Raw genomic sequence first — 24,034 nt, 5'->3', positions numbered from 1 at the left:
TCACAATCGTGAGAAAATATCATGGGTTTGGTCCTCTATGTTGCACGATACCTGGATGCATTTGGTAAGAGACAGCCTTAGCTGTTGGTAGGAGTTCGTGCTTACATAGGCAGAGAGGCAATAAGTACATCTAGTTCACCTATTGCTTACTTCAAGTGTTAATCATATTTTGGATGGGTCCATATTACAACTATTGAGAGAACCAAAGGTCAGTTATGATTATGGAGTCTTTCTTTACTGCCATTTTCTTTTTACAGCAGTTGAAAGAGTTTGCACTTTTTTTGTGGGTTGCAATTGAGGTGGCGACACTGGCAATGGCCCACTCCCTCTTGGAGTGCACTTCACGCTCATACCCACTCCCACTCGTAACATACAGGTCAGGCCCAAAGTTGAGTGTGCCAATGGGGCGACTGTGCTGAGAGCAGTGTATATATGAGAGCGACGGTCACTAACAGTGAAAAGGCAGGTGGAACACCACAGACAGATCCATCAATGATATGATCAATACTGCATCCGCGGAGACTGCTGCGTGTGAACACACCAGAGACTGCCAGGGCCAATCGGGGGTAGGCAAGAGACTTAAAATATTAGTGGAGGCCATTGATGCTCGAGCACCACATGTACAGGGAATAGGGGATCTCCTCCTACCAGTACACTGTCATTATCCTTGAAGGAGATTTGAATTGAGTCGGGGCGGTAAAGAGGCTCTCCGATTACGAGTGCCACTTGGCATCTACTCAAAGAGAACAGGTAGGTCTCGGCTTGAAAAGGAGGTATGCCATTGCACACATGCTTTGAAGGTTTGGGGTGTCATTTGAGAAGATTGATGAAAGACAGCACGCATTCTTTGAGAGTTTCTGGGATCACAATATTTGTATCTCGCGTTCCGCATTTATGTCCAAAAAAGTTCAAATCTCAAAATGTTTGTTGAGTATTTCAGATGAGGCGTTAAGGCCAACACTCCATTGGAGACACATACCATGCGTGCATCACATATGGGACTGCCATCTTACTGTTCCTCTACAAGGCTACTTGATGCAGCTTTGGCGAGCATCAAAAAGTGCCTTTGACTCTCCTTTCGTTTTGCCCATATCACAGCTTAACCTCAGTGTCAGCACTGTCATGGGCCAAAGAGAAGGTACATGCCTCTGAGGGTGCCTTCCTCGTTTTCTACAGCTCCCCATACCAGGCATATTAAAGTGCATATTCTAGATGAAATCTCTATGGACCTCAGTAGTGTTTCATTTCACAATACCGCTCCTCTTAAGTAGGAGCCAACTTTCCATTCAAGACAGTCAGCACAGTCTTATCAGTAAACTGCTCAGAAAAGGTGACCCATGCTCACCCCAAGCACTCACACAGCCAGAAAAGTAGCTTTTCTTCCTTGTTTTGGTATCTTCTATCTCATTGTTTGATGCACCTCTTCAACATATTGCCAGCTGTATAGGAACACAGTCATTGAGGAGCAGCAGTGTGTGGTGCTATTCTACTGCCACTACATGCATACTGAGGGGGGGGATACTTTGTGTCTCACGTGCCCGCATCTCCGCTGCACCAATCATCTGCTCCTGGCAGCTGCTGGACCAGCACCATACTCTTCCGGGACTCACTTGGGGGCAGCAACAATACCTTTGAGGAGTCTCGACTCACAGCGTGAGCTCAGCGCTGCGAGGTGCTCAGAAATGTTAAAATGTTACTGTCTCGCGCTCCTGCTCTAGATGTTACTTTTTCAGCAAGGATCACTCTAAAACGTTTTAGAGCACTCTCACAGTACTTCAGGAATTGATCGTTATTAATCTAGAATTTTCAATTCAACTATTATAATCAAAGGGGATCAGATCTCAAGAAGTTTTCCTACCACTTCTTGTCCTATTGCTAGCTTCAAGCAGAGGACCCAAACAACTCAACAAGACGTGAGTACACACCCATGAGGAAGGTTTATTACTCTTTTATGGGCAAGTCTGAAGTAAACATGACGTCTCCTGGACTCGAAGGAGTTTCCTTACTGCTCCAAAGTCCTCACCAGACATGATGTGCAAGCCACCGACTGATCAAGTGGGCTGGAGTGCAGCCCATCTAGCAGTATCACCCTGCCCAGGATCACCTCAGAACTTTCGGGGTATGAACATCTCATAAAATCACGGCACGAGTCGGGGGTACACGGCGTCCACCCACTACTTTCACAGGGTGGACCCAGTCCCCCCTGGCAAGAAGTTGTAACCCACAGAAATATGCAGACTTGTCCTGGTGTAAGACTCCGGGACAAGTTCAGAAGCGCCTGCACATTATCTGCTTTCTATTCCCAGCAGCAACGTGCAGGCAGCGAGAGGTGGTTTTTTGTTGTTGCCCTCCAGCCAGGCCGACGTTGAGGGACCATCAGGCCTCCTTTTGTTTGAATATCTGGACTGGAGGCGGCCTGGAACCTCACACAAATGTAAATGCCACAGAGGGAAACAAAGGCACACAGCTTGCTATCTCTTCACAGCTACTTAAGAGATGCATGCTTTTGCCTTTGTTCTGTCCCTGTACATAAGTGCAGACACTGTCAGACTCAGATGGGGTGGTCTGTCCCAGTATTTACACAAAGAATTAAAATAGCACTATTTTATTTCTTTTATAGTGCTAGGTCGGGACATCATGTGCTGTGATGGCACGCATCATGATGTCACTTGCATAGTGTCTAGCTTGGTCAGTCCCCCACTTCTTTTTATAGGACTTGTGCCCTGCATAAAATCCTGCCAATATTGCTATAACACTTAATCCGCGTGATCATAGCAATGCGAGTGGAAAGCTACAATGCGCTCTTAAGAGAGGATGCCTACATAACTATCTAGTGAGCAGCGCCACCTTCAGGCTCTGTGTGAATGCTACAGTCAGGCAGGCTGCGACTATGTTGCTTTAACAAAGCCCTTATGTGAGTTTACAGGGACAACCGGCCAGCAATTCTACTTTGTGTTTAAATACGTCTGATTTATTTCTTGTTTTTTATGTTGAGGCAATACTGACTTATGGCAGCTTCCATTCCCTTGACAGAGGCAGGTGAGCGGTGGGCATTGCAAGAGCAGACACGCTGCAGCAGATCTATCCTGTAAATTGCAAACAGGCAACCATGCATGATGAGGAATGGTTAAATATATAGAACAAAGGCATGGTATTAAGTGAAAGCATCTCCCAGAAAAATCAAGAAAGGGCGAACATATAAATCATGGTCATGGTAGGAAAGCATAAAGTCCATATGTTTACAAATCAATAACACATTATATAAAAAATTCAAAAAAATCTGAAAATAACACATTCACGCTCAGTTAAACCAGTGCAGTAATGGGATAGACATAAAACAATGGATAAAAGCTTTAGAGAAAGAAACCAAATACATACGATTTCCGCAGTGTGCCCACGAAAGGTGTAAAAACATTTGCCTGTTGTTGCACTCCATAACTTGCAGGTCTTGTCAAAGGATCCAGTGGCAATTTTGTCTCTAAAGTATTACAGAAAAAAAGAATTTCAGACAATGAACAAAATCATAAGCCTGCCAAACATGTATATTTGTTTGAAGGAATACACGCTGGGGGGTTTCAATGGGATACAAACAGCTTTAGCGGTCTATAGGAATACCTACTGTTTCCAATACATAACATGTGTTTAAAGTGGGTTTTGGGTCGACCTCTTCCACATGATTGGGTGTTTTGTTGTATGTCTCAATTGCTTACTCTTGAGTCAATGGCTTTCCTCCCTCATGTTGTATGTGTCCCGCCAAGGACCATTTTGGCCTTGGAGTGTTTTAGCTGAATGAGTTGTTATCCTTCCACGGCATACAAGAGGAGACTGTAGGAAATGGGTTCCATGTATGTCAAAAGGAGAGAGAGACCCCTTGTTGTAGCCAAGGGAGTAGGGTACTCTTGACAAGTAAAACAAATATTCCCTTGGGTTATGCAAGGAACAGGATACAAGGTTCAACTCACAACTAGGCCGTACCTTACGAGGCGCACAATAATACAATTCGTTAAGGAAAATCCCACCTAATATTTGAATCAAATGCTAAATAGCACTGAAGTTTTACAAAAATCTTTTATTATTAAAAAAATGTTTACAATGTTAAAATTTCAATACACTTCCCATCTATCACATTTTTAGGCAAAACAATTGATAAAAACAATTCATAAAAACAATAAGTGTAAAATCCCCAATTACAATAAGTTTACACAATATACTATGACATAAAAAGAGAACAATGGTTAGACAGTATACTTTGTCTTTCAAAAGAATGCATCAAAAACAGTTCTAATCAGTAGAACTGAACGCACTTATAAAGTTTGACTCAAGACGACATATAAACCAAGCAATACAATAAGGAATACAGAGAGAAACTAACTAAATATTGTCTTGATAAGATGGAATAATAATCAAACCCATCGAAACGAGTCGACACATCATTGTACATAATCCAAGGGAAAATTTGGACCTGCAGATACGAAAATGAGAATATCCAGGCCAGGTTTCTAAACTGTCCCATAGGATATGTTCCTTTGAAAGACAAAGTATACAGTCTAACCATTGTTCTCTTTTTATGTCATAGTATATTGTGTAAACTGATTGTAATTGTGGATTTTACATTTATTGTATTAATTAACTGTTTTACTCAATTGTTTTGCATAAAACTGTGACAGATAGGAAGTGTATTGACATTTTAACATTGTAACCATTTTTTAAAAAATAAAAGATTTTTGGAAAACTTGGAGATGGGTTCAATCCATTTAATCCCCCTGGGTTTCTTGTGTTCGGATGACCCTGTTTGGGACTTTTACCATGAGTCTCACACACTGTAAATTCTGGATAAAAGGACTGAGGATGCTTACCGCTAATGTCTGCCGGTTAAGGTAAATTCCACTGCTGCGTAGGTGGGTAAGAGTTTCAAGGTTGGTGTAGGAGTGTAGGATCTGCACTTATGTTGCCCCCACTTTTTTTCTGATGTATACACTGGTTTCTGGCTATAGTCTGGCTGGGTCCCTTCTAATCATGGCCCCAGTCTCTCTGTTCTCTCTAAACAACTTTGAGTGCATACTAGATGCACTAATGATTGGATACTGTGGTACCTTATGAGCCCCTAGTATATGGTGCCTTAGGTACCTAGGGCATGGGCACTTCACAGGTTTACCAGGGGCTGAAGCATGTATTATGCCACCCCTGGGAAGTAGACTCATTCTGACACCACAGGCCTGCTACTGCAGCCTGGGTGAGGTAGTGTTAGCACTCCTCACTGAGGTATAGGTTCCTATATCTCACCTTACACACACATATAAACCTATCAGCCACCCCTATGGCAGGCCCTATCAATCCTGAGGGCAGGGAGCTTGGTTTACAATGTGAGGGGGTGCCTCTGCTTGAGCAGGGCCCCTCTGCAGCTGGCAGGGTCTATTCTTTGTGGCTGTTTGTGGATGCAGTTAAACCATATACTCTTACGTGCATTATAACCTACCGGTAAATGCTAACTTTGGAATGACTGCATCAAAACATGTCTTGTTTGGTGTCAAACAACTTGAAATCATACCCCCACACCAGTAACTGGTGTGGGAGTATGATCCCCCCCTTCTAGAGGGGACGACATGTACCTACTGTGGTAACACGGTAGAAATCTGAAAGAGCCCTGGCATCACAAAATGGATGCCACCAGCACAGACACTGGGCTGCCCTCCTGCTGCTGACTGAAACTCGCAGTGGAGGAGGCCCAACAACAGGCATCCTATCACAGGGAGGTGTCACTACCTTCCAGACAGGATTTAGTGTATTGGGGCTGGGTGGGTGCACTTCTAGAGTGCTTTGAAGTCCTGCACTGGGGGAGCAGTAGGCTCCTCTGTGCATATGCCAGCTCAAACCGGTTCAGGGGCTACCTGTCCCTGCTCTGGCACGAAACTGGACAAAGGGAAGTGGGTGTAACCACCCCCTACCCTGACCCTCCCAGAGGAGTGGTCCTAGAGCTAGCCCCTCCCCTATCTTCAGTAAAAGATAGGAAATCTTGCCATTGCAAAGTAGATAACCCTGGACGATGCTCTACAAAGAAGAATCCTGGCCCTTCGGCGCTCCACTACCTTTAGAAGACAGAAGAATCTCCCTTGGAGTCAAGGAGTGACCCCCCTGCTTGGCAGGCACCAGAAACACTAATCAACGGGCACAAACTTTCCTGCTCCTGCCGGAGTCCGAAGTCCCTGCAGCCCCGGAAGTGAATTTCCTGACTTCTCGATGACCATTGTGAGTCCGCAGCAGAGCTGAGGCGAGTGGACCCCAAGAGTGACGAGGAACAGCAATACCCGGGTACCGTGCACTATTGTCGAGTGCAACCCCTTCACGACGTTCTACGAACTTGTGCTTTGGACCATTTGTGGCCCAAGCCTCCAGCAGGTTTTGCAGCGAAAATCAGAGGCCTACCCCAACCCGAGTGACCGTGGGCTCCTGTGAAGCATTTCCTCAAGAGGCGTATTCGCGATCCCTTGCCCATTGGCTTGTGGGTCCCCCGAAGACTTTATCGACTCAAAGGGCTCCCCTGGTTGCTCCAGGCCTGCCCTCACTCACCCTCGCTGGGTGTGTCCCTCAGACCTTGCTGGTCTGCACCATTGACTAAATTCGCTTTCCACGAGAACTGCTGTTGCCAAGGCTTGTTGGCTCCAATTTAGTTGCCGACACCGCAGTCAGCTGCAGAAGTCGTGGGACACTCCGAATCCAGCTGCTAGTCATCGTCGATCTCTCCTGGACCTCGTGAGCAAAGAGTCAAAACACCCTTGATCACCTGAAATCACCCGACTTCCGTGGGCATCCATCTTCCTGGCCCCGGGTCACTGGCAAGTGACTTTGAACACTGTCCCTTCAATTTTCAGGTCATCTGCATCTCGAATCCACCCTTGGATTCCACCGGACACTTCTTCAGTCTTCGCAAGCAGCAAATCTTCTTTGGTCTCCATAGAAAACAGCGACGCGACCTGACACCAAAAGACACCTATGCACCCGGCTTCCCTGGGTGAGGTAACTCGTGCACTACGGTGCCCTAGTGTGTGTTGGCCCTCGAATTACTTACCTTGTAAGTGGCTTCCTTGTAGACTTCCTCTAAGTACCCTAAAACTTTAAAAATCAAACCGCGACTTGCTCCATTGTAATCTATAGGGAACCCGCAGCTGTGTTCACACACTGCATGCGTCTCCCGTGGGTCTGTTACTTACCTGCTTTCACTGCAGTAGTGAAGCCCCAGCGATTCTACAGGTCCTAGGCCTTGTCAGTCTGCAAGTCGACTTTCCTAAACCTCTTTTTTAGTATATGGTCTGGTACGCCCCTAGGGCCCCAGCCATATTTGTGCTTATCTTATTGTGAAACGTTGATATTTGAATGTGTTCCTGACTTCTAATCTCATAAAGAGATTAGTAGAGTGTGTCTAGAAATAAATACATATATATTTGATATATATACCTGTGTGGTGTCCTTTAATTTGGTAATTCAAGAGATTATAAGGTAAAACAAGCTGCTTTACATTCCTCTGAGACTTAGCCTGAAGGCTGCTCTCCACAGCTACCACTAGGATAGCTTTCTTTAAAAGGTTGTCTTAAACCTATCTACCATAAGAGTCGAATTGGACTGGTGCAAGGTGGCCACTATAACTAGTGACCAGCATATGCCAGGCCAACTTCTCACAGTTGGTGTGCACATGGGTGCTTACTGGCTGTGAGAGGCTATCGTCTAGCTAAGCCCGGTATGTGCGCACATGTAGGCAGGCATGGGTGATACCCTTCAGGGATTAGTCATAACCTCCCATAAGTCATATAATGCGAGTGAGCATTCATAGTGTAAATTTGTAGTGCTTTACTGAAAAGTGTGTGTGCTCACTGCATTATACCTTATGGGCAAAGCCTGCTCCACCCCACAATTTCACCATTTTTAGACCTACAGCTACCGGTCGGATATCAATATTAGGAAAAACAGTTACAACAAATGCAGACCCACAGTCACTTTTGTGATCTCTGTACTCCTTAGGGCTCTTGAAGAATCATAATTCCCTGGCTCAGCCATAATCAGATTCTAGGTCTTTGTCCCCCCCTACTGGGGCAAATGAATTACTCCGCTAGCCAGCAGGAGGATAAAAGACCTTCCCAAACAATAGAGTCATTAGACATTGCTTGGCCCAGTCCCAGGAAAGAAAGAGGCGGGGAGGAAATCTGCATGTGCTAATTACCTCTTGACATTGCACCTGGCCTAGGCAACCTCAAGCCCACAGAAACAAAGGTGGAAGGGCAGATCTCTGCAGCCAAACACAGGAGGGGCTTGCCTTTTGATGTTTTGAAGGGCAGGGATTAGGTCGCTGTGTCCGTTAGGGGCAGCAGGGCTGAGAAGGTTTTGACATAGACTACTGAAAGTTATCAACTTTGAATATTCCAGAAAGCTGTGCAGGAGGGTTGTAATTAGGGTGGTGTGCTGATGTGGCAGTCTCGGATTAGCACGTAACTACTGCACTGGAGAGGGAGCCAGCAGAGCTGCTCGAGAGTGGGCACCCCATGCAGCCCCAGTTATGGATGCACACAAGGTGCCCCAGAGGGACAGGGGCATCTGGCCTCTAAGGAAAATGTACAGTGAAGCATGAAGAAGCATATATAAAAAGAAAAAGAAAAGCATTTTTTGGTATGGTGATGTGCATATTTTTCTGCTGTGGTGGCCTGAATGAGCTGGAGAACCACCAATGATGCTTCTGTTGGCTGATCCGAACACTGCAGTGGCAGTAGTGTAAAGATAAAACAAAAATAGGTCCTGATGATGACCCTGTTATAAATTATGTGTGGGGTTGAAACGTCGACTTTTACTAGAGAACTGATGTTGTTGACTCACTTTTTATTCAACGAACTCTAAATTTGAGTCTTGTATTTGTAATTTTCCACATCAGTTCCTAGACTGTACATATCGTAAATAAGCACTAGTGCACTTTATTCGCGTATGTCACAATGCACTGCATCGCTTGTGGAGCACCTACATGACATTTTCTACTGAGATTTTCTACTAAAATTGTGATAGATTGAGTTATTGCAAGAATAATAAATTGCATTGATATACTATACCGATAATAATTAGTTTATGGTTCTCATTAGACATGGAAGGATAGGCTTTCTCCTCTCTCCAAGGGGATCATTGTGTTGCAGATCTGATTTATTGCCCAGATCCCTAGAATTACCAGGTTAACCTTATTTGTGGTATACAGCATATTAAAGTGAGGAAGCAGAATACTGGTGCAGCACGTACAAACAAACTGATGTTTGCAACTTTTTTCCCATTAAGCAAGTTCTACAAAACCAATATGCAAAAGCATACAAAATATAGCTGAAGGATAATAAAAACAGATATTTCTTTTACAGAAGATGTTTGTTTAGAGAATGAGCTCACCCATAGGGATTGTTGAAGGCAATGGCATAGACTACATTTCTGTGTCCCTCCAGTGTATGAAGCTCTTCTCCAGAGGCAGTGTCCCAGACTTTGCATGTTCTGTCATAACTTCCAGTGATAAAGCTGTAACGATTCAAAATAGCATTATGCAAACTAAAAAGACAACCTCCGCAATGTACAATTGAACCGCATATCACAAAACATTGTGAAACTAGTAAAAAAACTGGAATCTTTAGGCTTAAAATGCACGATTCAATGCTCTAAAACAGAACAATAATACTTCTTACATAGAGAACATTATTTAATCAACCTCATTAATTAAGACTTACAGACAAGATATGGAGGATGATAATACTTGTCAGGCACATTGAAAAACTAAGAAAATAGAGAGGCGTGTAATGCAGCTTGGATTCGTATATGAAGGCTCAAACCCATGCAAAAAAGTAGCATTTGTAACGTGCCCTGACATGGTGATAAAGTGCTGTGATTTTTACCATCCACTAGGTGCCCTTTTAGAAATGTGTGGTTGGAAAGATGTTGTCTGTAGAATGTGCCATGTGTGAGATCTTGGTTGAGGCACATGGGGTTCAAAGACATGCTCCGAAAATGGTGAGGCTTGCAGCACTGTCTTAAGCATGAAGTGTTGCGAAGAATGTGAGAATAGAGGCAGCCTGTGTCATAAGGTCGAAACCATCATGATTAAGGGTCATGAATCATAAAGGTTATCATTTATCGACAAATGATAATGCCTCAAGCTTGTCCGCAAGGTTAATCAATCAGAGAATGTTGTATGGAGTCCACCAGGAACAATAAAACACCCAACCTCTGAAGGTGCACTTATGCAACCAGAGAACACTAGACGCAAGACAGGAGGAATCCCCTTGAGAGGCAGCTAAACAATGAGAGCATACTATATAGACTCCACCTAGATGCGACACAAGCCCATCCCTTGGATGCATGGTTAAATGGTAAGAGAATAACAAGGAGTCGACTGGGAGCAACAAAATATCGTAGTCAGTGTAATGGAAGTGTGTCTCTATCGTAAGGTGATGTCTAATACAAACAAGTTAAAGTTTATACCAACAAAATAGTTACCAAACACTGAAAAGTATCACATTGCCCGATGAAGAAGAACACATACCTGGAGCCAGATTTATTGAATGCCACATTGGTCAATGGAAGAATGTGTGCTCTAAGAACCTGAAAAGGGAAACAATAACAATATTGAACATCAGTATCTTGAACCCTAGGCTAAGTTTATGTACCCTTTTCAAGGAAATCTAAATTGTGGGAACATATTACAATTTCTACTTTTCTTAACCAGAACAATATGGTCAGCTCAACAGCAACCTTAAATCATAGAAAATATACAAACAGAAAAAGGACAAGAATCAACTTGAGAAACATCAGACAGCAAAATTAGTTTACGCATCATAGTCTGGGATCCAGTCGAACTTGTGACATTTCCTCGTCAGCTCTCTCAGGGCGATGCTGATCGTCATGTAATCCTGGATGTACCAAGCAGAGTAGCTCGCCATCCCCAGGAATGACATGGAATCTCCCACATCCTTGGCAGCTTGTCTTTCATTTAGTGCCGCGACTTTATCTGGATTAGGCTTCATGTCGTGGCTAGAAAAGATGTGGACGTAGAATTTTTGTTTTACGCTGGAACACACACTTGGCTGGGTTTAACGTCAGGTTGGCTTTTCGAAGTGCTCAACATATTCGTTCCAGTGCTAGGTCATATTCTTCTATTGTTGTTCTGAATATTAAGATATCGTCACTGTAGTTCAATGCATTCACATCTGGACTGATTACTCATTTCATCACTTCTTGAAAGATTTCAGCCACTGATGAAACCCCGAAACGAAGTCGCTTATATCGAAATACACCTAGGTATGACATAAATATTGTGATGTATCTCGAGTCTATGTGCAGCTCCAGTTGGTGATATCCTTTCAAGTCCAGTTTTGAGAATATATGAGCTCCTTTGAGGAGAGCAATCATTTCTGACAGAGATAGCACTGGGTGTACCGCTCTCATCGAATTTCAGTGAAGGGTATTCTCATAGCTACACAGAGTCGAACTTGTCTCTGTGTGTTGAGTTTAGGTACAAAACTAGCGTTGGCTCTTCCATCCTCACAATGATGTCTGCATTCAGTAGCTCGTTGATTTATACTTCAACTTTTGTAGGTGGAATGGTATCCTTCTGTGATGTTGGGCTACTGGTTTGACTTCATTAATGTATAGTTGCATAGTAACATCTTTCATTTTACTCAATCCTGTGAACAACTTAGGGTGTTGGCACACTGCTGGTGGTATATCTTCTACCATGTATAGGACTGCGATCAGTTTAAGTTGTTCTGCAGTGGGCTGTCGAATGCAAGTGATGTCATGAATTTCCCTAAGCAGGGTAATGGTTTCTTCACCATCCAGGTGTAGATTTTTATATAGGTTGCATGCAGTTCTTCTACACTAATGTAGTTTAGCAACACTCTGCTGTCTAGTATGAAGATGATGCCGTGGTTTCCAATGGTGATTTGAACATGTGGACATTTTCTGTTGACTTCATCCTCATGACCTACCATTAAGAGATATTTGTCGCTTTCAAAGGAGATTGATGAGGATGCGGAGCTGTGTGTGGAGGACTGATTTGTCCAAGTTGTTACCTGTGAGGTGTGGAATCTTTTTTTTTTTTAATGTATCTTTTTTTATTGCTATTTCAGTATTATACATTTCCAAGTAATACTCAGTATAATTACTCATTAAGATGGTATCCAATGGCTCGGTCCCTCACAGTATAGCCATTTTCAGTGCATGAGTAATCCAAGCGTCTGCCCCAACAGTGAGCAATACCAAATGCCTTTAAGGTCATTTGAAACAACATAAAAACCAATGAACAAACTACATTTACCCCCCCACCCCCCAACCTCCTCCTGTTTAATACTCAGGAGGCTGCTTACGGCAAGGTCCCAATAATTTTTCAAGGTACTATCAAAGAGCTGGGGAATTTATTTCGAGTATACGGTAAAGGCGGGTCAGCGAGGGGGGGGGGGTTAAGCACAAACCCATGGACGGCTGGTATACACAAAACTGTAGGCGGAAGAAATCTGCCTTAATCACGGCCCTTAAAAGTAGGATCACGTCTAAGATCCAGCTGGCCAGGAAGGAGTATAGGATCTGTGTGTCAAATGCTAAAAAGGCTTGGGAAGAACAGTATTGGCAGGCACTAAGGGAGGCTTCTTTAAAACGTGACTCAGGTCCTTTCTGGAGCATAATTAGGACTAAGAATAGACCAGCCCATGAGCTTATGACTTGTAACATCACTAGTGTGGTTTGGTTTGAGCATTTCTCCAAACTTTACTCCTCCTTGCCTGAGAGTGAGGGGGAGCCTGTTTCTATGGAGGCTTTCCCCTCCGTGGGTACATTGAATACTAACCCTTTTACTGAAAGGGAAGTGGTCAATGCTATTAAGTCCATTGTCCCCCAGAAGGCAGCTGGTCCTGATTGTATCCCTGGTGACGTCCTCAGATTAGATCCAGTCAGTTGGGGGAAGCTTCTTTCCACCCTAATCAATGCCATCGCTAATGGTGCTTCGGTCCCTGAATCTTGGAAGGGGGCTGAGGTAGTCCCGATTTTTAAGAAGGGTGGCAGGGACGACCCAGCCAACTATCGCCCAATTAGTCTGATTGATTCAACCCAGAAGGTTGTTGGGAAGGTGATCCTGGAGAGGATCTTATTCTGGGCAAATGACAATAACATCCTTTCAGACTATCAGGCAGGCTTCAGGGTCGGGACAGGTACCATAGAACAAGTTTTCAGATTGCTCCTCATCTACTGGAAGGTTGTCCTCCTCGGAAAGGGCAGCCTTTACCTCGCCTTTATAGATCTCAAAACAGCTTTTGATCTAGTTCCCCGACCTACTCTGTGGGATGTCCTGGCCAGCATGAAGATTCCACCTAATCTATTGGCTCTACTAATAAAACTTCACGAGGGAAACTACGCGCAAGTGCGGTGGGGCTCTCAGGGCCAGAAAACAGAGAGAATCCCAGTAAACAGGGGTGTCCGCCAGGGATGTGTCCTTGCCCCTACCCTTTTTTCACTTTACGTGAATGGTGTAGTGGAGCACCTGATGAAAGTTCCTTCTGACGCGCCATCCCTGGCGGGCGAACGTATTCCAACTCTCCTGTTCGCTGACGACACTCTTTTGTTGTCTAAATCGCCCATGGGTCTTCAAATTCTCCTTGACAGCTTTCAAACCTTCTGTAATGGCAGAGGTCTCATAATAAATTCTGCCAAAACTAAATATTTAATTTTGAATCCACCTAAAAAATTAGGACGGCTTCCAGCTCTGAATGCGGTTAACCTTGATAGGGTAAAAGAATTCGATTACCTGGGTATCCGCATTTCAGATACTATGCATTGGTCAACTCACATACAAAAGATGCTTTTAAATCATAAGAGGGTTACTGGTGCCCTCCTCAGGGAACATCGTTCTTCTTTGTCTAGGCCAATAGCCCCAGCCCTGGAGATATATAAAGCAAAAGGTGTGAGCTCGGCACTTTATGGTGCCGAATTATAGGGCCTAAATAATATTGATGAGCTTGCTAAGTCTGATTCCAGTTTTTATAAGGATTTGATGGCACTACCCCAGAGCACTCCAGTGGTACCTCTGTCATTGGACTTAGGGTGCCACACGTTGAAAGACTTGGCAAAAATCCGCCCCCTTCTCTTATGGGCCCGGCTTTGGCGAACCCCTGAGTTAGCGAAGTATGCTGAGGGACTGACTGAAATACTGTCTATGCCTTGTTGGTACAAAATTAAGTGGCTGAAAGATGTCAAAACCTCGCTTTGTGACCTCGGTCTTAAAGACCCTTGGGTGAATAGAACCTCACCCCCGAAAGCTGAACTGAAGAAATTGTACTGGAGTTGGGTTACTGCGAAGAGGAATTCTAGTCTTCATGGTGCTAGAAGCACCACTGAGTTTTTAAGGCTTAATGATGAAGTGCGTTATGAGCCTTATCTTGATATTATCCAGAAGCCTTTTGATCGAGCCCTCTATTTTAAATTTAGGGTTGGTACACTTCCAGTGCGCGAATTAACCGCACGCTGGAAGCCACCTCTTCAGACCTCACCATTTTGTCCTTTCTGCGAGACTCGAGTCGAGTCAATTGCACATGTTTTATTTGCATGTCCTGAATATAAAATCCCAAGGACCTATTGGCTCAAACCCCTGTGTAGAGACTTAGGCACAAGAGACCATCTCACAGCTTTGCGCATCTTCAAATCAGATACACGATCTCTGTATGTTTGCGCATTATCTAAGTTTCTGAGGTGGTCTTGGCTTATAAGATCAAAAGCCCTCGTAGTCCACGCATAAGCAGATTTTTCTTTTTTGTTATACTGATTGCTTATATTCTCTTTTAAAGAAACTGTCTTATTTATTCTGTTTATATGTACTTTTTACCTTCTGTCTGCCTTGGATATCTGGTGATATCACAGTTTTATGATTAGTTCTGTGATTTTTATATTTGTCTATGTTATAAGTGTACACGCTTTTATGATATGCTCATATCGAAATAAAGCTTATTTCATTCATTCATTCATTCCTCCTGTGCTCTGCTCATTATGAGTATTCACACTTCAGGTGATTCAAAGTATTACAGTTTAGCTCCAACATTTTGTCCCTCTGCTCATTCACACCTCTCGGAGTCAGTGACTATCCTCATGGTTATGCCACTGCTGCCCCACTGTATTCGGGGGTGCAGCACCCGTGAATCCCCCTCTCGATTCACACCCATCGCAGCCAATAAGGCAGCGACACTGTCGTCAGTCAGGTCATTAATCATGGTACCCCATGCAAGCAGATAATCCACTAGCCTATCATTGCGTCTCACCTTATTCAAATGTGCCTCCTCCTTCTCAGCCCATTCCGTCATATCCTGCCACCAGTCCGCCATCAGGGGGAGGCCTCAGGCTCAGCCATCTAATGTCTATGCATCTTTTAACTGCAGTTAGTCCTAGGAGGACACATTTTCTACTAAGTTTCCTATTTTTCCTTGCAGGCACCAGTCCCAGTAGACATTGTTTCAGTTCCCTGGGGATCACCCAGCCTGTAGTTCTATGCAGGTGTCCCAGGACCTCATCCCAATAATGCACAATTTGAGGGAAGGTCCACACTACAATAAAAAAGTCAGCTGGTGTATTCTCGCGGTGTACACACCCAGGATTCCCGGAGGGGTAAATTGTATGCAGTTGCTTAGGTGTGAGGTGTGCAATATGTACTATATTTTATTGAGAAAGTTTAAACCTTGCGTTAACAGAGACCTCTGGTATCCCTCCCCTATGTATCCTGGTTCACTCATCCGCTGTAATTGGGTGCTCACTAACCTGTTGCCATGCTTCCTCAGCTTTATGGGAAGTCCTGAGTTTATCTGATCGTAAGGCGCTATATATGAGTGTGATAAGTCGCCAACCACCCGCCAATGTCAGCAGTTCAACGTGTGTCTGAGTAGGCTCAGTGAGTCAGGAAACCCTGACCATATATCTCAAACCGTGGCCACTATTTTGGCATACTAGAGGAACTGACCCCTTCCCAGGCCAAATGTCTCAATTGCTTCCTGCAGGGTAATAAAATGGACTGCCGGGTATAAATCAACTAATGTAAAACATCCCCCCTCCCACCAGCTGGGCAATTTGTACAAAAGTCAGAATTTTCCATATCTTCAGTGCATAGGGTGCCCTCTCAAGCACTCCACGCACCGCCCTCTCCCAAAGTCTGGATACCAAGGTTATTACATGTAGGAGATTCCCAGGTGTTCCATTGCTACGCAACAATAGGGCCCCACAAGTCGGCGCCCCCCAATGTACCAGCCAGCAGGGATTTCTCCCATTTGGGTTCGTCATCGAACCAGTGCACAGCATGCTACAGTTGCGACACAAGGCAATACATTTCAAGGTCCTGTACTTTGATCCCATCTTTATCCCATTCTAGCTTTAGCATGGCAGGCCCAACCCAGCACCACTTTCCAGTCCACAGCTATTCCACAAGGAGCCAGTCCAGCTCCCAAAAGACACTCCGGGGAATCTCATATATGGTGCCCTGCAATATATAAAGGCAACCGGGAAGCACAATCATTTTAATTGAAGCTACCTTCCCCATCAGGGAAAGCTTCAGTGTATTCCAAAATGTAATGGATGGTCGGAGATTTGCATTCACGCGCTCTAAATTTAATGTATCACATTCCTGTACCTGGTGCAATATGTGCATGCAGAGGTATCGGACGCTGTACGTTTTCCAGGGCAAATCCAACTCAGGGAGCCGATCGGACGATATCACTTTCAGCTGGCCCACCGGGAATAATGCAGATTTCAACGAATTCACATGTAATCCCGAGAGCTCCCCAAATTTCCTCATCAAGTTCAAGAGAATCGGAGCGGATATGGCTGGCTGACGCAAATAAGCCATGGCGTCATCCATGTATAGCGATACAACATGGGTTGTTTGTCCCACCTGTATTCCCCAGCCCCACAACACCTGCTGCAACCTGCATACCACTGGCTCCATCGCCAGGATGAACAGCAAAGGGGACACCCCTGTTGAGTAGCCCATTGCAGCTGGATCACTTCTAACACTAAGCGTCCCGTTCGCACCTGCGCCAGAAGCTGTGTATAGAGCAGTTTTATGCAGATGACAAACCTGGAACTCAACCCCACTCTGTCTATTATGAGCCATATTTATTCCCAGCTGACCGAATCGAATGCCTGCTCTATAGCTACAAAGGCAAGGGTATACTGATGATGGTCCAGACAGGCGCAAGAAGGACGTGTGACAGCCTCAGCAAGTTGCAAAGGGTGCTTCTGCGGGGGATAAACCCTGAATGGGTGGCAATGGTATGGTACATTTGAATTATTTTTAATAAAGACAGGGGGCAGTAGGAGGCTGTGCCTAACAGATCCTTCCCTGGCTTGGTTATCTGCATGACCAGAGCATCTTGCATGGATGCAGGAAGCACCCCTCTCTCTAGGGCTTCTTAGTATACTTGAAGCAGTTTATCGGCCACAGTCTCCATGAGTGACCTGTAAAGCTCAGTAGGCAATACCCATCCCCACTTGGGGCTTTAGCCATCTTGAAGGAATCTATGGCCTGTAATATCTCTTGTTTGGTTAAGAGGCCCTCTAAATCCACCAGGTCAGTTCCGTCCAATCGTGTCATTTGCAGCAAGTCCAGGTAGGCTGCCACCAGAAAGATCAAGGCATCACAGGGCAATGCATAGACACTCCGGAGATGGTCAGTCAGCGTCTCATTAATGACCTTCTATGTATGTACCTCCTTCCATGCATGATCTCTGATCATCAGTATTGGTTCTGTGTGGTGTTCCTGCTTTATCATCCTGGCCAGTAACCTGCCCACCCTGTCTCCCTCCAAGTGCAGAAGTAATCTATAAAAGAGTTGAACATATTTTCAAGGCGTTCCCACAAGGAATTAACTAGTTTTTTCGCTTCCCCCCACTCCGAGCGCACCACCTGATCTTGCGGCAGTGCTCTCTCCAGGGTTGCCAAATTTTCTGCCTGCAGTGTCAGGTCCCTCTTGAATGTTTGTTGGATACCTGTAGTGGTTGACATGCCCACTCCTCTGAGCACCACCTTCATTGCATCCCGTTCCGTCATTCTGTGTTGGGTGCCCTCCCAAATATGGGTGAAGTAATCAGTCAGGGCATCTGCGATAGTACCCCCCCCCCCCCTCTTGACTGGGTCAGTGAGGGCCTTCGCCTGCATCCTCCACAACTAGACTTGTGGCACTTGTCTAGCCAAAGAGTAAGTCTAAAGCAGACGAGATGTGAGTGGTCTGAGATGTATCAGGCCAAGTAGGTCATGTCCATCACCCTTTGTGATGCTTTCACCTGTGTGGGGAAATAGTCAAGCCCACTGCGTGTGTCAGCTTCTGGAGTGTAGCAGGAGTATGCATGTGCCTGTAGGTGCTGGGCCACTTAAGTAATGGCAAACCCCACCCCCTGCATCATTTGTCTCACAGCTTTGGTTACATTAGGCTTAGTACCCTGACACGGCGGGATCAGTCCAAATCACCACCCAACAAGCAGTTGTAGTCCTTAGTTACAATCATCTCTGTGGTTAGAAGCCCCTGTGCCGCCACAAGCACCTACTCAAAAAAGGCCTGTTGCCTAAGTTGGAAGTGTAAACATTAACCAGGCAGAGTTCATGGACGCCTAGTGTGAAGGGCAGGATGACATACTTCCGTCTGGGTACTTACAAACCCTCAGTTTTTGGAAAGGGACTCCAGGGGCCACCCATGTAAGGGTCCCTCGGGCATATGCAGAATACGAGGTGGCATAAGCATGGCCTCTCCACCTCCGTCACAGTGTGGTTCATGAGCATCAAGAGCACTTTCCCTTAAAAGAACATCAACAGCAAATCCAATCAGCATCTCCTCAAACCCTCCCCCTCAACCCATTCTCCACCTCCAGGCAGAATATGCAGAACTCCTTCCAGCTCAACTATCAGCCAGAAGGATACCGGTGACCGCCCCAACTCCCTCCCTCCTCTCCTCCCCCTCCTCAACTAAAGATGTTACTGTGCGTAATATAGGCTGATGAGCCGTGTCCCTCCCAATCCACAAGACAAACGTGGATATTCAGAGGAACGCAAGAGGATGGGCCCTCCACCAGCTCCTGCCGCAGAGCAGAACAATGCCTCACCCATCATACACTCACTATTAATCTGCATCATGGTTGGCAACTCTAGGCACCCTGCCAACCCTCAGGGAGGATCAACTAAACTTTCATGGAGCAACAAATTTGAGACACAGTCATAAATACAGTCAGTGTTTTAACATTACAGTTTGTGATCAAATCACCATCTTTCTCCAGTCCTCCCTGGGTCAACTAGACCTTCTGGGCTTTGGTATTGCATCGCGGGCATATCCGTGGAAGAACAAGCTCTACCTTGACTGCCCCAGCCATTGTGTAAATATCCAAGTCAAAGCCCATTGGTTCCATGCCAGGCACCCTCCTATACCTCCAAAGCCTACCCACCATCTGTACTGTCACTCAGTGTGTCAGGCACCAGTCTGGTTTGCAAAAAAGCACTGTGTTCCAGCAAACACTGCCCCTCCGACCTCAGGGTGTCACCCGGGCATACAAGAATGCGATCGCCAGTAAGGACTACCGACCTCTCCGAATTCTCCAGTTGTGTGTTCCTGTTATGGCTAGAGTGCCACACCTGGACTGCTCAAGTCTGCCAGGAGTACCAGTAGAGCTTTTCCATCCAAGGATGTCTAGTCAGCACGCAATCTCTTGCAGGGACTCCTACAAATTAACATAGCCATAATATTATAAATGCAATTTAGCAGGAAATAACAAGCTGTATTTGATGTTGCGGTCTCTGTTTCCGTTTTACAGATGAGAAATTATTTCGCAAATTCTGGATACTGCAAGTTTATTCAGGTAGATGAATACTTGGTTTTCTTCGTACCCTGGGGAGTTGTGTGCACACATCCCGAAGGATGGCGTTGCAGTAATTAAACAGGCAAGCCATTATGGTCCGGGGGCGCTCCCGGGCACAGCATCGTCGCCAGTGCTCTATTTGCCCTCTCCACTGTGAAGAAACTGCATAGTCGGGGGGGGGGGGGGGGGGGGGTCTGAGGGTTTTTGTGATACAGTTTTCCAGAAAAAGCTCAGCTGAGGAGAACTCAGTGCGCTCTGGGAAGGCCACCATGCGCATATTATTTCGCCACAATTGGCTTTTGGAGTCCTCCAGGTGCTCTTTCACATGTGTGGCAATACACTTTAATCCCTCCACTATGGCTTTCTGCCACTTAACTTCCTGAGCCAGAGCGTCCACATCATCTTCGCCATTGTGCGATCTGCAACTTTCCGTAGATCCAGTTGCAGCTGGTTAATCTCAATAGCCATTGAGTCCATTTTCCATTCCAACATGGCACGGGAGCCCTGAATTGCTGCCAGGACTTCCACAGTGGTAGGCCCTAGATCCGGTGGTCCTGTAGGCTCTTCACAGTCTTATTTTGCGTGAAGCGTCTCCAGCCTCGTCACCGTGTATTGATCATTGTTATTGGCTTGCGCCTGTTTTGCCCCTTTGTCTTTCCCAATTTTCAGTGTCTACTGGGGTGGTACCATACCAACCGGCGACTCCAGTCTGCCACAACGCTGGCAGCTGTCATATTCCCTCCTGCGGTACCCGCACCAGATCCCAGGATGTCTCCACTCAGGTTGTGGGTGAGGATGGTCGAGGCTGCCTCCACAGTACACAGACAGTCAATCCTTTACCTCAGGTTCTGGTTGCAGTTCTAGGTCCCTTGCTAGCCACAGCCAATCAGACCAAGACAAGTGTTACTCTGCACACAGCTTCACTCCCTATCAAGCCCACCTCCAGATTCCCATTTCTTAGTTCTCATCGGGCCAGCCCACCGCCGCTCAATAGTCAGTCAGTCAGTCAGGCAACACAAATCTGCAGTGTTCAGCTGGGGGCCACTGCTCCTGTGTTGAGAGCCCAGCCCAGGCCCCCTCCAAAGCTGGGTGTCACTCAGGCGCATCAGTAATAGCCCTCTCATCACACAGCAGGGCTCTGCTACCTTCCCTCTCTTTGCCAGTGGCCGCCACTACTTTACCTCAGGCCTCACCGCAGCACCAATTTAGTCCCAGGGGCACCAGCAGTCCCTGCATCATCCTTCCACCATTCCGGCGCTGCCTTCCTTGCAGTGTCAGGCCAACCAGTCAGCCAAGCCTCTTTAATGATTGCCAAGATCCATTTACAGCTGGCATTGCAGGCTGGATCTCAGAGCTGGCAGAGAGCAGCTAGTGTTTCTTACAGCAAATGCATGATGCCTGGCTTTGTGATGTTGCGAGTGATAATTTGACATTTTCTTCGATCCGTTGCACATTTATCACAAAATGGTTCTCCTTCCCACATTTGTGGCACATTTGTTCTATTACAGGACATAAGCCATCATGGTGGTACAGCTTCCCACAGCAGTAAAATTATTTCTTTCCTTGGTGTGATATCTGTCCTTCAGTTTATGTTGATCTCGATGTGACATTTTGTGTCTGGTATCCTTGCGTTTTCCTTCTTGACTTGTTTTGCAGCCAGAATGCCTGCTGTCGCGTTTCTGCCTTGCCATCTCCAATTCTTTTGGCTTGTGCTTCTGCTTGGTCATTAATCTAGTCAGTTCTTCAACTTTGTTTAGGCTGAAACTCTTTCATAGAAGGAGATGTCTAAGTGAGTTAGGTTGACATCCTATGATTATCCATAGCAGAATTGAGTCTTTGTCATTGAATTTGCTAAATTTGCAGTATTTGACCAGCCTGTGCAGTACTGTGATAAAATCGCTCATTGTTTCTCCCTGTTGCGAGTTTGAAGGTGTATTGCTCATACTCAATGTTTTTCTTGGGCATGAATTTTGTGTCCAACATGGCACATACTGATGTGTAGTTCTAGGATTGTGTGGATAGTTAATCCAGAATAATGTTATGTATCTCCTTTCAAATAACTCAATATTTCTTCATTGTGGCTAAAATTAGCTTCTTGTCCTTTTTCCCAGAGGCTTCTAAGAATTGTTCGAGCCACTGCTTCCATTTGGGTACCATGTTTCCGGAGGTTGATATGGAGGTCGGAGATATGAAGCTGATCCTCTTCCTGGTTTTGCCTTTGTTGAAAATGTTCTTCATTCACATCTTTGGATTGGTTCCGTAGCTGAACAACAAGTTTTTTTTTCAGTAGTGTTGCTTGTTTTGTGTGTGTGCCTGGCATCAAAATGGCCGCCTCTCTGATTTCAATGGGGTTTCCAGCCAATGCCTGACTTCAAAATGGTCGACCCATAGACTTCAGTGTATTTTTTCCACACTTTAAGATTGTCTCTCCACTGTCTTCAAAGGAAAGTCCTGGGGGTGCCAAACTTCGGAATTCCGCAGCTGTGCTTACACAAGGACCGAGAGGCAGGTGGTCAGCTTGCAAAACACAGTAAGTTTCATCTTTTAGGATGCAATTTCGCTTTATGCTGCCATTTGGTTAGAGGAGGCATACCCTGAAGCAGAGGTCAGACCCGGGTCCAGGGTTCAATTCCCGACGCGGCAGGGTCCGGAGCCCAATTGTCCACGGACTTGATAATTCTCGCTTTGGTGCCCACTCTAAGCACGAGTTCACACTATGCAGCTCTGGGCAACAAGCTTGCTTAATCTCCACAACGGCCCCCCGCGGCGGGATGCCTGGCTTTCACCTTGGGGATGCCCAGTACGGGTTATCTCACAGGGAAAAACCAGGACAGGTTCCCAATGCAAGCGCCAAGATGCCCAAGGGTAAGTTGAGCGCTATATAAGAAATAATAATAATAATAATAATAATAATAATTGTTTTGTATCTTTGGGCACACTTGGACCTGTTGATTCTCTTCACAACTCGAGCTGCACTGCATTTTAAATTTACATATAGAGCGAGTGCGCTTTGATATTTGGTTGGCAGTAAGTTTACATCGCACAATAACTCACGATCCACCACTTCTTTGTTAGCAAAAAAGGCCACTTTATTAAGACAGGTGCCAAATTATAATTTTCTCTAAACACCATTTTTCCATTATCTGATAATCAAATCCCCAAATTTTCTCTGACATCTATAAAAACCTAAACCCCAAGCAAAAACAACTCAATGACTCCTGTTGATAGATCCCCCTCATTCTCATTTCCCGTCCCCGTGACTGCGTCCCCCACTTCCCCCGTTGGAGGATGGGCAATCCCGCTCCAGTCTGCCCACCCCCCCCAGCAAAAAACCCGCCTACCAGAAAAACTATCTAACCGAAAAAACCTGTCTTATCGTGGCAAAAAGAAAAAACCCAGGCCTGGCCGTAGCCAAACCTGGAAGAAAAAACCCCATAGAGGGAAAGGTAAAAACACATAAGAAACAAAAACAAAAAGGGGAAGGGTGGGTGGGTGGGGCAAATTCAAAACCCTTCCTCCTCACTTCCTAGATCACAATGAATTTCCCGCCCCACAGCGCCTCTACTTATCACCTCGCCTCTTGCGCCTCGCGCCTCCCTGATTAACCCTACCCCGCACCTGGGTGGCCGCTCCCTTGTGCGAAACCACCCAGGGGGAGACTGGCTCGCGCTCCGCTCCCCCTGGGTCCCCTCTTACCATGGCTGAGCTTTCATCTTCTTGATTGTGGCAGCGGTGACTTGTGCAGTTTGTTTAAACTTTTTTATTTTTTCTCTGCTGATTGAGTTTATTTTGCAAAATTTTGCACAATGAGCTGTGGTCTTTGTAGTGCCTGCCTAACCGGGTTATCCGCGAAGCAGCCTTCACTGAAATACACTATATTCATTACATCATAGCTCTACGGAGTTCACCAGGAGCCAAAAGGGTTCCGCCATCGATTGTTAATACGCAAGACTTCACTTGCCTTGCTTGCTTGCAATTGAATCTTCCCACCTTTGTCGCCAATGTGATGGCCTGCCTCCCGACAGCCTCGCCTGCCAACAAAACAAGTATGCACGGGTAATGTGGCATTCTTTTTATTTGACTGTTGTTCTCGCTATTTATATTCAACTTGCTCATAAGGAGCTACCCTCCTCACGCCTTAATTCGTCCCATCTCGACAACAT

General features: G+C 45.6%; 1 protein-coding gene across 1 annotated transcript in view; it reads right to left on the bottom strand.

Annotated features, from left to right (window-relative positions):
- Nucleotides 1–24,034, bottom strand: part of DAW1 (dynein assembly factor with WD repeats 1) — a 151,127-nt gene that overhangs the window by 73,417 nt on the left and 53,676 nt on the right. Inside the window, exons 4-6 of the mRNA XM_085634505.1 lie at nucleotides 10,550–10,608; nucleotides 9,409–9,531; nucleotides 3,379–3,478 (exon numbers count right to left, since the gene is read on the bottom strand). Of these exons, the coding sequence (XP_085490631.1) occupies nucleotides 3,379–3,478; nucleotides 9,409–9,531; nucleotides 10,550–10,608 (282 nt within the window). The remainder of the gene's footprint in view (nucleotides 1–3,378; nucleotides 3,479–9,408; nucleotides 9,532–10,549; nucleotides 10,609–24,034) is intronic.

The sequence above is a fragment of the Triturus cristatus genome, chromosome 11, assembly GCF_964204655.1.
Source record: "Triturus cristatus chromosome 11, aTriCri1.1, whole genome shotgun sequence".
Lineage (NCBI taxonomy): Eukaryota > Metazoa > Chordata > Amphibia > Caudata > Salamandridae > Triturus > Triturus cristatus.
Note: the sequence above shows the minus strand (reverse complement) of the source record. Positions and strands in the feature narration are given on the sequence as shown.